This window comes from Oncorhynchus tshawytscha, linkage group LG08 (genome assembly GCF_018296145.1).
Source record: "Oncorhynchus tshawytscha isolate Ot180627B linkage group LG08, Otsh_v2.0, whole genome shotgun sequence".
NCBI lineage: Eukaryota > Metazoa > Chordata > Actinopteri > Salmoniformes > Salmonidae > Oncorhynchus > Oncorhynchus tshawytscha.
In genome coordinates this window covers 12,094,832-12,109,074 of record NC_056436.1, presented here as the reverse complement: position 1 = coordinate 12,109,074, position 14,243 = coordinate 12,094,832, and the positions used below count along the sequence as shown (strand labels likewise).

Genomic DNA, 14,243 nt, shown 5'->3' with positions numbered 1-14,243 from the left:
CAAACCGTTTTCCAGGGTTAGCCTGAATGGTCCAACTGTATTGCTATCTTGTGAAAGGAAACGTCTACCTGTAAGAACATCTGAGACCAGGCTAATTCAGGCCAGTTTGAGCTGTTTGAGCTTCACTACTCCTGTCAGGTATTCATGCTAGCTAGCTCCATCCTCAATGGATAGATACAGTCGAACTACAGTGAGGGAATGTCTTCCAGCTGATATGTGCTTTGATGCTCAGTAGTCCTCACCACTGGGCTGTGCTGGAGATGCTACCCCACATTACCCCAGTCTCCCACTGAGTCTGTGATCTGACAGGGGGAGAGGGAGCTGTCCCATATTACCCAAGCCTCCCCAGTTTGCCTGTGACCTGACAGGAGAGAGAGAGAGAGAGCGAGAGAGAGACTCACTGTCTAACCATGCATTATTCAGGGGTGTGAGTGTGAATCAAAGCTTCTTTCTTCTTTCAGAAGGAACTCCACTACTGCTAGAATAATAATAATTATTATTGTGTTCCAGTATAAACTCTGAGTAAACCATGGGGGCCTTAGTATGAAATATCAAAGATACAAACAGCAACATATTATTTTGAACAATCCTCAAGAGTCATGATAATAATTTTGTGTTTCCATATGATGAAAATGAGGTCAATCACTCCACAAAATGGAGTAAGGTAAGAACAACAAATACAGTGCATTCGGAAAGTATTCAGACCCCTTGACTTTTTGCACATTTTGTTACGTTAGTCTTATTATGAAATGGATTAAATAACTAAAAAATTCTCCTCAATCTACACACAATACCCCATAATGACAAATCGAAAACAAGTTTTTAGAATGTTCGCAAAGTAATAAATATATAAAACAGAAATACTTGATTTACATAAGTATTCAGACCCTTTGCTATGAGACTCGAAATTGAGCTGAGGTGCATCCTGTTTCCATTGATCCTCCTTCAGATGTCTCTACAACTTTATTGGAGTCCACCTGTGGTAAATTTAATTGATTGTACATGATTTGGAAAGGCACACACCCACAGTTGACAGCACATGTCAGAGCAAAAACCAAGCCATGAGGTTGAAGGAATTGTCTGTAGAGCACTGAGACGAGATTGTGTCGAGGCACAGATCTGGGGAAGAGTTCTACAAATGTTCTGCAGCATTGAAGGTCCCCAAGAACACAGTGACCTCTGTCATTCTTAAATGGAAGAAGTTTGGAACCACCAAGACTCTTCCTAGAGCTGGCCGCCTGGCCAAACTGAGCAATCAGGGGAGAAGGGCCTTGTTCAGGGAGGCGACCAAGAACCCGATGGTCACTTTGACAAAGCTCCAGAGTTCCTCTGTGTAGATGGAAGAACCTTCCAGAAGGACAAACATCTCTCCAGCACACCACAATCAGGCCTTTATGGTAGAGGGGCCAGACAGAAGCCACTCCTCAGTAAAAGGCACATGAGAGCCCGCTTGCAGTTTGCCAAAAAACACCTAAATGACTCTCAGACCTTAAGAAACAAGATTCTCTGGTCTGATAAAACAAAGGTTGAACTCTTTGGCCTGAATGCCAAGTGTCACGATTGAGGGAAAGATCAACGAAGCAAAGTACAGAGAGATCCTTGATGAAAAACTCCTTCAGAGCGCTCAGGACCTCAGACTGGGACAAAGGTTCACAGTCCAACAGGACAACAACCCTAAGCACACAGCCAAGTTACTGAATGTCCTTGAGTGGTCCAGCCAGAGCCCGGACTTGAATCCGATGGAACATCTTTGGAGAGACCTGATAATAGCTGTGCAGTGACGCTCCCCATCCAACCTCAAAGAGTCTGAGAGGATCTGCAGAGAAGAATGGAAGAAACTCCCCAAATACAAGTGTGCCAAGCTTGTGGCGTCATACCCAAGAAGAGTCGAGGCTGTAATAGTTGCCAAAGATGCTTCAACAAAGTACTGAGTAAAGGGTCTGAATACTTATGTAAATGTGATATTTCCATTTTTTATTTGTAATAAATGTGCAAACATTTCTAAAATAATTTTTTTGCTTTGTCATTATGGGGTATTATGTGTATATTGATGAAGGGAAAAAACGGTTTAATATATTTTAGAATAAGGCTGTAAAAAAGTCAAGGAGTCTGAATACTTTCCCAATGCACTGTATGTAATTCTGGGGCCTAATGTATCAAGCGCCCCCCCCCCGTCCCCCAAAATGTATCCTAGATCAACACTCCTACTTTGAAATGCTTGATACATAAGTCCCCAGGTTGATATTCCATTTAACCCATTCCTGAGACTAATAACGATTATGTACAATGATCAATGTTCTGTGGGGACCAACAGTTTACCTGCCGATGAGAAGGAACTCCCCTGCCACTCCAAGTCGTCTCATAGCCATGAGGAGCCCACGGACCGTCATGCCCTCACAGAAGCAGACGACCACCCGGGCCTTGGGCAGGCGTTCTCTCAGCTTCCTCAGCAGCCTGTCAAAGTGCTTCTCCCCTGCATTGCTGTAGATCTTGTCTGAATGGGCGATACACAGCCCCTCCTGAGAGGCCAGATCCTTAAAGGCTTCCATACCACTCTCTCCATAGTTACCTGGGGAAATAAAAAGCATTAACAAACAAAACAACATTATATCATGGTTTTTAATGTTTAACACATTTTAAAATACAATATTATTTAAAAGATTGACTCAAAATTCTACAATCCGAAGAAGTTTAAGACACTTTGTATTATAACTTTACCTGTAATTTTTGCCAACAAGCCAAACACAACAGCACTGCAACCCATATCTAGTGGCTGGCTGCATTTCAACCTTTCAGTCTGCTTGTTATCACTCTATTTCAGAGACGGAAGTGCCATGTAACTGTATCTCACTGTATTTAATAATAATAATAATAAAAAATACTAATCATTCTGCTCATCGGTCTGGTAAATAACGAAGGTGCACCAGAACAGAAATGTAATTGAGTTTTAATCAGTTCATCACCAAGTCTCCCTCACTGCAGACAGATCAGAGGTCTGTTTCTGCATCCCAAATGGCACCCTATTCCCTTTATAGTGCACTACTTTTGACCAGGGCACACATAGAGGTAGTGCACTACTTTTGACCAGGGCACACATAGAGGTAGTGCACTACTTTTGACCAGGGCCCATAGGGATAGTGCACTGCTTTTGACCAGGGCCTATAGGGCTCTGGTCAAAAGTAGTGCACTGTGTAGGGAATATTCTGCAATAGGATGCACACTGTGACTATGAGGAACGTTCATATGCACATCAGGCAGGCAGCTATGACCCTGATGTCATTCAGACATCTCATCACCTGGAACTGGAATCTTAATTACTGTATAATAATCTACAGACCAGCAAAGATTTGTCTAACTAACCCAAGATAGACCACAGCACGTAATTTCCAATGGGAGTAAATTAATCCCAGTTGGAAGAACAAGCAAGGAGATTGGCAGAGCCAAGCACGAGCTAGTGAGATCCTGTTGGTGCATTTGAGCATTTATTTGCACATTTCCATTAGGGAACACCTACTCTGTGAAGTGCAGCGTGTGCAAAACTCAGTTCACCCTTGAACTCCTTCTAAACAACGTAACTTTTTGAAACTTTGGCAAAGGCTAAAGTCTACAAAATGCAGTTCACTCTGTGTTACATATTCTAGTTTTGGAAACAGAAAACTGTATGGAGATCAAATGTTTAATTGATGAGAAAATTAGCAGAACATCGGACAAAATCCATCTCGCACCATCTTCTCCCACTGCTAGCCACTGGGCTTCCTCTCATCACCATATTTGGTAGTGAGTGGAAAAAACAACCGGATGCTTCACGTTTATATGTCTGGTGAAATATCTGTCTCATTGTTCTATCTGTGGCAGCACTGTACTGCAGAACAAAACTGTAGCTACAGAAGCCGAGGATTGTCTTAGTCTCCAGGTCTCATATGCTGTAGATTACCTGCTACCACCTCCCCAGTGGATATCTGAAGGACTTGGCTCACAAAATAGTTAGTGAGTAGTGAGTAGTGGGTTGTGAGAGTGAATAGTGAGTAGTGGAAAGTGAATAGTGAGTAGCAGGCTGTGGTAGTGAATAGTGAGCAGTGGGTTGTGGTAGCGAATAGCGAGTAGCGGGTTGCAAATAGTGAATAGTGAGTAGTGGGTTGTGGTAGTGAATAGTGAGTACTGGGTAGTGAATAGTGAGTAGTGGGTTGTGGTAGTGAGCAGTGAGCAGTGGTTTGTGGTAGTGAACAGTGGGTTGTGGCAGTGAATAGTGAGTAGTGGGTTGTAGTTGTGAAGAGTGGGTTGTGATAGTGAATAGTGAGTAGTGGGTTGTAGTTGTGAAGAGTGGGTTGTGGTAGTGAGCAGTGAGCATTGGGATGTGGTAGTGAATAGTGAGCAGTGGGTTGTGGCAGTGAATAGTGAGTAGTGAATAGTGGGTAGGGGGTTGTGATAGTGAATAGTGAGAAGTGGGTGGGTTGCGGAAGTGAGTAGTGGGTTGTGGTTGTGAGTAGTGGGTTGTGGTAGCGAATAGTGAGTAGTGGGTTGTTGTAGTGAGTAGTTGGTTGTGGTGGTGAATAATGAGAAGCGGGTTGTGGTGGTGAATAGTGTTTAGTAGGATGTGATAGTGTCACGTTCTGACCCTAGTTCTTGTGTTATTTGTTTGTTTTAGTTGGTCAGGATGTGAGTTGGGTGGGCATTCTATGTTTTGTGTTTCTAGGTTGGTTTTCTGTGTTCGGCCTAGTATGGTTCTCAATCAGAGGCAGGTGTCGTTAGTTGTCTCTGATTGAGAATCATACTTAGGTAGCCTGGGTTTCACTGTTGTTTTGTGGGTGATTGTTTCCGTGTCTGTGTTTGTTCGCCACACGGTACTGTTTCGGTTTTGTTCACGTTTATTGTTTTGTATTTGTGTTCATGTTGAGTTTTTCATATTAAAAACCATGGACACTTACCATGCCACATCTTGGTCCGATCCTTGCTACACCTCTTCAGAGGAAGAGGAGGAAAGCCTTTACAGAATCACCCACCAACCAAGGACCAAGCGGCGTGGTAACGGGCAGCAGCAACAGCGGCCGAAGACAGTGACAACAGCGACACAAGACTCCTGGACGTGGGAGGAAATCCTAGACAGGAGAGGACCCTGGGCAAAGCCAGGGGAATATCGCCGCCCCAAAGTGCAGCAGGAGAATCCGCAGCAGCAGCAGCAGCAGCCAGCATCACAAGACTCATGGACATGGGAGGACGAGTTGGACGGAAAAGGACCCTGGGCAGAGCCAGGGGAATATCGCCGCCCCAAAGCAGAGCTGGAGGCAGCGAAAGCAGAGAGGCGGCATTACGAGGAGCTGGCACGGCAGCGCGGCTGGAAGCCCGAGAGGCAGCCCCAAAAATGTCTTGGGGGGACACAGGGAGAGTGTGGCAGAGTCAGGAGTCAGACCTGAGCCAACTCCCCCTGTTTACCGTAAGGAGCCAAGGAGGAAACCAGAACCAGAGCCGGTGTTGGAGGTGAGCGAAGCAGAGACAGTGAAGGAGTTCATGGGGAAATTGGAGGAGAGAGTTATGAGGGAGGTGCTGTGTTGGTGCATGAGGAACGGCATTCGCCCGACGGAGCGTGTCGGGGATTTGATGGCACTTGGGTCAGCTCTCCAAACTCATCCTGAGGTGCGTGCTAGTTGTCTGGTGAAGACTGTGCCAGCCTCACGCACCAGGCCTCCTGTGCACCTCCCTAGCCCTGCACGTCCTGCTGTGCCAGCTCAGCGCTACAGTACTCCTAGCAGTGCTAACCGTGGCGGGCGTTGTACTGGTCAGGCACCGTGTTATGCGGTGGAACGCACGGTGTCCCCAGTACGCGTGCTTAGCCCGGTGCGCTACATCCCAGCTACGCACATCTGCCGGGCTAGGGTAAAGATCCAGCCAGGGCGGATGGTACCAGCCCTGCTCTCAAGATCTCCAGTACGCCTTCACGGTCCGGTCCGTCCAGTGCCACCTCTACGCACCAGCCCTCCGGTGGCAGCCACCAGGCTGTCTCTTCGTCCTTTGTCTACAAGTGCCGCCAGATTCTCCCGTCTCTCCAGAGCTGCTAGAGTCTCCCGTCTGTCCAGCGCTGCTAGAGTCTCCCGTCTCTCCAAAGCTGCTAGAGTCTCCCATCTCTCCAGCGCTAATAGAGTCTCCCGTCTCTCCAGCGCTAATAGAGTCTCCCGTCTGTCCAGAGCTGCTAGAGTCTCCCGTCTGTCCAGAGCTGCTAGAGTCTCCCGCCTGTCCAGAGCAGCTAGAGTCTCCCGCCTGTCCAGAGCAGCTAGAGTCTCCCGCCTGTCCAGAGCAGCTAGAGTCTCCCGCCTGTCCAGAGCTGCTAGAGTCTCCCGCCTGTCCAGAGCTGCTAGAGTCTCCCGCCTGTCCAGAGCTGCTAGAGTCTCCCGCCTGTCCAGAGCTGCTAGAGTCTCCCGCCTGTCCAGAGCTGCTAGAGTCTCCCGCCTGTCCAGAGCTGCTAGAGTCTCCCGCCTGTCCAGAGCTGCTAGAGTCTCCCGCCTGTCCAGAGCTGCTAGAGTCTCCCGCCTGTCCAGAGCTGCTAGAGTCTCCCGCCTGTCCAGAGCTGCTAGAGTCTCCCGCCTGTCCAGAGCTGCTAGAGTCTCCCGCCTGTCCAGAGCTGCTAGAGTCTCCCGCCTGTCCAGAGCTGCTAGAGTCTCCCGCCTGTCCAGAGCTGCTAGAGTCTCCCGCCTGTCCAGAGCTGCTAGAGTCTCCCGCCTGTCCAGAGCTGCTAGAGTCTCCCGCCTGTCCAGAGCTGCTAGAGTCTCCCGCCTGTCCAGAGCTGCTAGAGTCTCCCGCCTGTCCAGAGCTGCTAGAGTCTCCCGCCTGTCCAGAGCTGCTAGAGTCTCCCGCCTGTCCAGTGCTGCTAGAGTCTCCCGCCTGTCCAGAGCCGCTAGAGTCTCTCATCTGTCCTGAGCCGCCAGAGCCGCCAGTCTGTCATGAGCCACCAGTCTGTCATGAGCCGCCAGTCAGCATGGAGCCGCCAGAGCCGCCAGTCAGCATGGAGCCGCCAGAGCCGCCAGTCAGCATGGAGTCGCCAGACCCGCCAGTCAGCATGGAGCCGCCAGAGCGGCCAGCCAGCCAGGAGCTGCCAGAGCCGTCAGTCAGCCAGGAGCTGCCAGAGCCGTCAGTCAGCCAGGAGCTGCCAGAGCCGTCAGTCAGCCAGGAGCTGCCAGAGCCGTCAGTCAGCCAGGAGCTGCCAGAGCCGTCAGTCAGCCAGGAGCTGCCAGAGCCGTCAGTCAGCCAGGAGCTGCCAGAGCCGTCAGTCAGCCAGGAGCTGCCAGAGCCGTCAGCCAGCCAGGAGCTGCCAGAGCCGTCAGCCAGCCAGGAGCTGCCAGAGCTGTCAGCCAGCCAGGAGCTGCCAGAGCTGTCAGCCAGCCAGGAGCTGCCAGAGTCGTCAGCCAGCCAGGAGCTGCCAGAGTCGTCAGCCAGCCAGGAGCTGCCAGAGTCGTCAGCCAGCCAGGAGCTGCCAGTCTGTGTTTGAGTAGTGAGCAGTGGGTTGTGATGGTGCCAGCCAGGAGCTGCCAGAGTCGCAATAGCCAGGAGCTGCCAGAGTCGTCAACCAGCCAGGAGCTGCCAGAGCCGTCAACCAGCCAGGAGCTGCCAGAGCCGTCAACCAGTCTGGGCTACCTCTCAGTCTGTGTTTGAGTAGTGAGCAGTGGGTTGTGATTGTGGATAGTAAGTAGTGGGTTGTGGTAGCGAATAGTGAGTAGTGGGTTGTGGTAGTGAGTAGTGGGTTGTGGTAGTGAATAATGCATAGCAGGCTGTGGAAGTGAATAGTGAGTAGTGGGGTGTTGTAGTGAATAGTGAGTAGTGGGTTGTGGTGGTGAATAATGAATGGTGAGTAGTGGGTTGTGGTGGTGAATAGTGAGTAGTAGGTTGTGATAGTGAATAGAGAGTTGTGGGTTGTGGTTATGAATAGTGAGCAGTGGGACGTGGTATTGAATAGTGAGCAGGGGGTTGTGGTAGTGAAAAGTGAGTTTTGGGTAGTGAAACGTGAGTAGTGAATAGTGGGTAGTGAATAGTGGGTTGTGGTAGTGAATAGTGAGCAGTGGATTGTGGTAGTGAATAGTGAGCAGTGGGTTGTGGTAGTGAATAGTGAATATTGGATTGTGAATAGGGAGTAGTGGGTAGTGAATAGTGAGTAGTGGGTTGTGGTAGTGAATAGTGAATATTGGATTGTGAATAGGGAGTAGTGGGTAGTGAATAGTGAGTAGTGGGTTGTGGTAGTGTATAGTGAGAGGTGGATTGCGGTAGTGAATAGTGAATAGCGGGGAGTGAGTATTGAGTAGTGGGTTGTGGTAGTGAATAATGAGTAGTGGGTTGCGATTGTGAATAGTGAGTAGTGGGTAGTGAAAAGTAAGTAGTGGGTATTGAATAGTGAATATTGAGTAGTAGGTTGTGGTAGTGAATAGTGAGTACTGGGTTGTGCTAGTGAATAGTGAGCAGTGGGTTGTTGTATTGAATAGTGAGTAGTGGGTTGTGGTAGTGAATAGTGAATAGTGGGTTATGGTTGTGAATAATGCGTATTTGGTTAAGGTAGTGAATAGTGAGCAGTGGGTTGTGGTAGTGAATAGTGAATAGTGGGTTATGGTTGTGAATAATGCGTATTTGGTTAAGGTAGTGAATAGTGAGCAGTGGGTTGTGGTAGTGAATAATGTGCAATGAGTTGTGGTGGTAAATAGTGAGCAGTGAGCAGTGGGTTGTGGTAGTGAATAGTGAGTAGTGGGTTGTGGTAGTGAATAGTGAATAGTGAGCAGTGGATTGTGGTAGTGTATAGTGAGAGGCGGGTTGTGGTAGTGAATAGTGAATAGCGGGTAGTGGGTTGTGGTAGTGAATAGTGAGTAGTGGGTTGCGATTGTGAATAGTAAATAGTGAGTAGTGGGTAGTGAAAAGTAAGTAGTGGGTATTGAATAGTGAATAGTGAGTAGTGGATATTGAGTAGTAGGTTGTGGTAGTGAATAGTGAGTACTGGGTTGTGCTAGTGAATAGTGAATAGCGGGTAGTGGGTTGTGGTAGTGAATAGTGAGTAGTGGGTTGCGATTGTGAATAGTAAATAGTGAGTAGTGGGTAGTGAAAAGTAAGTAGTGGGTATTGAATAGTGAATAGTGAGTAGTGGATATTGAGTAGTAGGTTGTGGTAGTGAATAGTGAGTACTGGGTTGTGCTAGTGAATAGTGAGCAGTGGGTTGTTGTATCGAATAGTGAGTAGTGGGTTGTGGTAGTGAATAGTGAATAGTGGGTTATGGTTGTGAATAATGAATAGCAGGTTGTGGAAGTGAATAGTGAGCAGTGGGTTGTGGTGGTGAATAGTGAGTAGTAGGTTGTGATAGTGAATAGGGAGTTGTGGGTTGTGGTTGTGAATAGTGCATAGTGGGATGCGGCAGTGAAAAGTGAGTTGTGGGTTGTGTAGGTGAATAGTGAGCATTGGGTTGTGATAGTGAATAGTGAGTACTGAGTCGTGGTAGTGAATAGTATGTAGTGGATTGTGGCAGTGAATAGTGAGCATTTGGTTGTGGCAGTGAATAGTGAGTAGTGGGTTGTGTTAGTGAATAGTGAGCAGTGGGTTGTGGTAGTGAATAGTGAGTTGTGGGTTGTGGTAGTGAATAGTGAAAAGTTAGTTGTGGGTTGTGGTAGCAAATAGTGAGTAGTGGGTTGTGGTTTTGAATAATTAATAGTGGGTTGTGGTTGTGAATAGTGAACAGTTGGTTGCGTTATCGAATAGTGAGTAGTGGGTTGTGGCGGTGAGTAGTGGGTTGTGGTAGTGAATAGTGAGTAGTGGGTTGTGGTAATGAATAGTGAGTAGTGGGTTGTGGTGGTGAATAGTGAGTAGTAGGTTGTGGCAGGGTATAGTGAGCAGTGGGTTGTTGTAGTGGGTTGTAGTGGTAAATAGTGAGTAATAGGTTGTAATAGTGAATAGGGAGTAGTGGGTTGTGGTTGTGAATAGTGCGTAGTGGGTGGAGGTAGTAAGTAGTGAGTAGTGGGTTGTGGTAGTGAATGGTGAGCAGTGGGTTGTGGTAGCGAACAGTGAGTAGTGGGTTGTGGTAGCAAATAGTGAATAGTAAGTAATGGGTTGTGGTTGTGAATAGTGAGCAGTGGGTTGTGGTAGTGAATAGTGAATAGTGGTTTGCGGTGGTGAATAGTGAGTAGTAGGTTGCAGTAGTGAATAGTGAGCAGTGGGTTGTGGTAGTGAATAGTGAATAGTGGTTTGCGGTAGTGAATAGTGAGTAGTAGGTTGCAGTAGTGAATAGTGAGCAGTAGGTTGTGGTAGTGAACTTTTTGTAGTGGATTGTGGTAGTGAATTGTGAGCAGTGGGTTGCTGTAGTAAATAGCACACATTAATTTCTAAACAGAAATTGATAAACCAACAAAACAAGATGATATCTTTGTGTATGTACATCAACACAAATAATTATGTGGAATGCCGTCATGTTCAAGCTTCTAAGGTAGTATTGTTTATTGAATTTTTTTGTAGTCATGATTGCTATTTGAACTACTTCAATTATGGAAAATAATAACAATCTGTTGCTTTCAGCATTGCTGGATCCATTCAAATGGATCATAAGGAAAACCAATGTGTCCATATGTATACCCATCTGATAGTGGCTTGATATAGCTTTGATATTTGATATAGCTTGTGTAAAAATGCTAATTAATAGTTGAGTTCATGGACATGGACTGATTTGACTGACCATTGACACTGACTGACAGTACAGAACCTCATAGATCCAAGCCTGTCATAATCATGTGCCAAACTCAAACTACACACCGGCTATTCCCTCCTTCTAAACCTACAGTTGAATCCAAACATTTTGCTACCTTTACTGCTCTGAGACTTCTCTCCACACCCAATTAAGCCCCTCAAACACTGCTGGCTAGGCCAGGGTTGAGGAACCTTGAAGGGCTAGGATTGTTGCCCACTCAAATCTGTAGCAACCACAGAATTTGACCATGAGAAAGTGGCTTCTCTTTAATGGTTTGTACCTGTCAAGGATTCCTCGTGAATTGTAGGCCAGAGGGCTGAGGAAGGCTTGAATGAACAAGCACAGGCTATTAACTTTGGTGGATGATGTTGAACCCCTCTCCTTTTTTGACCTAAATCCATTATGATTATGAATTATGAATAACAGGAGGTTGGTGGCAGCTTAATTGGGGAGGACGGGCTCGTGGTAATGACTGGAGCGGATTCAGTGGAATGGTATCAAATACATCAAAGACGTGGTTTCCAGGTGTTTGATGCCGTTCCATTTGCTCCGCGATTGTTATGAGCCGTTTTCCCCTCAAGCATCCTCCTGTGTTATGACTGATCATAATCAATTGGATAGAACTATGTATATCTAGAATGTGAATATTCACAGTTCAATCCCCAACACAACTTTATCAAAATTGTGTTTGAATAGGCATTGATGGCCAGTAGGCAACATGCAGGCCAATTACTTCTTGGATTAGAAACTTAACATAGAAAGTGAAGTGTCTTACCCTCTGTATGGACTGCTGACACATAGGTCCAGTTATAGCGTTTGACAATGTCCAAGATGGCTCTGGCTTGGAGAGTGTCAGAGGGCACAACCCTAAGGAAATACTTGAAGAGTGTTTTGTCACTTAGGTCTATGCTGGTCGCAGAATACGCTATCTGAGGGATGTTAAACAGCTGCAGGAGGTTTTGGACCTGGATAGCCACTGAGCTGGATCCAGGTCCAATGACACCTGCTATGGGTTTCTTGGTAGTGGGCGGTTGGCTTGCAGGCGTCCCATCAATGCACCACTGTCTGGATGTACCATCTTTGTTGTCGTCATCCCGGATCGAGATGAGAGAGTCTCTAATGAACTCAATACTCTGCTCCAGAGCCACCGAGGAGTGCCAGCAGGAGTCCCTGATCTCGCACCCCAGAGTGATGTTGGGTAGAAGGTTCGGGTCTGAGTTGATTCTGTCCAAGGTGTGGAACATCGCTTCTACTCGTTGGATTCCGTACTGTTCCCGAACCTCCCCGCACTTCCTCTCCGCTACCTGCTCTGTTGATGGTTGGTGGTGGACCGAGAACAGTGCACCGATTATAATGTCCCCGTCCATTCTGGCCACCGAGCGGGACCCAGCAGCTTTAGAAACCACCGACCTCTCAAATATGTTACTGGGGGAGACGAACGCATCATACACTAGAATAAGGAAATACAAAAACCTAATAGCATTCAGGTAAATCATATTCCACATGGTGTCAACAGTCTTGGGGATATAATCATGTCCGCTTGGCCATTGGGGAGAGCTGAGGATCCAAGTTTAATTGAAGATCCATCATCTCCTTACCATCCCTCTTTCACTGATGTCTTTCCTGCTGATGAGAGACATGTTAATTTAAATTTGATACAAGTGATACAAGTTTTGCAGCAAGTTTTTCAACAAGTGATGATAAACAGCTATGTGTTGCCAATCTATCTTTGGCAACTCTTTTAATAGGCTACACAACTTCCCAATGAAGCAAAGGCAAATATAGTTATAGGCTGCTGCAGAAGCCAATCTGACATTCAATCTTGAATAATTCAAGTACTAATAGTCTACAGTAATGTAAAACCATTTGATACATTACAGTCATTTAGCAGACGCTCTAATCCAGAGCTGCGGACAGTCAGAAACGACGTTGAACGCCTTTCATAATCTATAGCCTACAGTAAAAACCGCCTACAGGAGGCTGATTAAAAGTTGATTTGTGCGATGGTTGGTTTGCGTGGCTGGTTTCAGTCCCTTGGATAGCGCTAAATTCTGACTTGACCGTTGGGCTCACAATAATTTGCCCACCCACGATGAGATTGTGTTTAGCTACATAAAATGGTGCTTTAAATGGTGCTTAAATGTTCCATTGAAATGACCAATTAATCAGATCTCATATAATTTACCATTCTATTGTTTATATATCGACATTGTCAACATCTAATTGACATTCCAATTGATAATCACCTACAAACGGCTTAGGTAAAATAGGGTATTTTATAGTGTTTCACTTTTTTCCCAGAACATTTGTAAATGAAATGCCGTAGGCTAGTAATCAAATAACTAAAGCAATGCTTTACCATCATTGCTATTCACATGAGGAGCCATCTCCTCCATTCATGTTATATTGCACCTTTTGCATTCGCTAAAGCCTAAAATACCTTAGAGATCATAACGTTAGAGCGTGTACATACCTGCACCCGCTGCTTCGGGAACATTTCGTATCTCCTTGTCTCCTGAACCTCTCAGTTTGGAGCCCAAGTTTAATAAGCCTCTGCAGCGCAAATACAGTATTTCTCTTTTTTTCCCCCAACCTCTAGCTCTCTATCTTTCCGAAAGGGAGCATGGGTGCCCCCCTCGATTCCTCTTGATCACTGCATGCATCTTTAAAACCGGGTCACATGGAATGCATTGCATGGCCTGGATAAAAGACAGCACGAAGAGAGAGAGAGAAACGTATGGAGTGGAGTTAATTGTCTCTATCCGGAGTATCGTCCAGTACATTGCAATGACACGCCCATCATTTAAAAAGTATATGCATGGGTGTAATGTAGGCTCAATAAAATAGTTTATTGCATGTACAAGTTCGCTTGATTTATTTTTCAGAATAAAAGGTATACACATACCTACAATAAGAAGAATCAGGCCTACAATAAGAAGATAAGTATTGTAAGTATGAAATTAGTCTATAGCCTTGTAACCAAGTAGGCTAAATCAGTGATACTAGCAGATATGTAACATATCGACACTAGCCTACATATTTGTTGCATTTTACTGAATTATCTTAATGCATTTTTTGTGCAATGTGACTGCAACAAGTCGAAAGGGACAAGCAAGCGAGCAAGAGCCACCTTTTTTTACTCTATAGAGGAATAGAGAGCAATGATGCGACCTAGTGGCCGTGGCCTGACGGTTCCGGTTCAATGTTGTTGTGACCATAGAGATCCCATTAAATTACTTAATAAATTAAATCGTATTCTAATTCCTAATTCTATGGTTATGACGCCACCTCATTTCCGGCCTGCATGAAAACATGCTGCACAGCAGCGGCAAAGGAGCAGACTGTACAAGAAGACTGTAAAGTCCATTCTTGACTGGTTTTGAACAACCGGACCTGTCTATTATTTTGTCTGCAGGAACAGAGCCAACGCTTGGTGAGAAATAAAAAAATAAATGTTCAAAGTGTGTTAGCAAGATGTCTGTGCCATCCTAGCCAGACAACAATCATAATGTATATTGAAGAAGGCAACTGTAACACGGACAACCAC

At 46.2% G+C, this 14,243-nt stretch overlaps 1 protein-coding gene across 5 annotated transcripts in view; it reads right to left on the bottom strand.

The window, feature by feature from the left end:
* The window catches only part of LOC112256918 (metabotropic glutamate receptor 1-like), a 33,243-nt gene extending 19,877 nt beyond the window's left edge, over nucleotides 1–13,366 (bottom strand). For 4 of the 5 annotated variants that reach the window (XM_042325216.1, XM_042325219.1, XM_042325220.1 and 1 more), the window contains exons 1-3: nucleotides 13,170–13,366; nucleotides 11,472–12,322; nucleotides 2,320–2,569 (exon numbers count right to left, since the gene is read on the bottom strand). In XM_042325216.1, the coding sequence (XP_042181150.1) occupies nucleotides 2,320–2,569; nucleotides 11,472–12,201 (980 nt within the window). In that variant the 5' untranslated portion in view covers nucleotides 12,202–12,322; nucleotides 13,170–13,366. The remainder of the gene's footprint in view (nucleotides 1–2,319; nucleotides 2,570–11,471; nucleotides 12,323–13,169) is intronic. The other variant, XM_042325218.1, reaches the window with a different exon arrangement.
* Nucleotides 13,367–14,243: the final 877 nt, after the last annotated feature.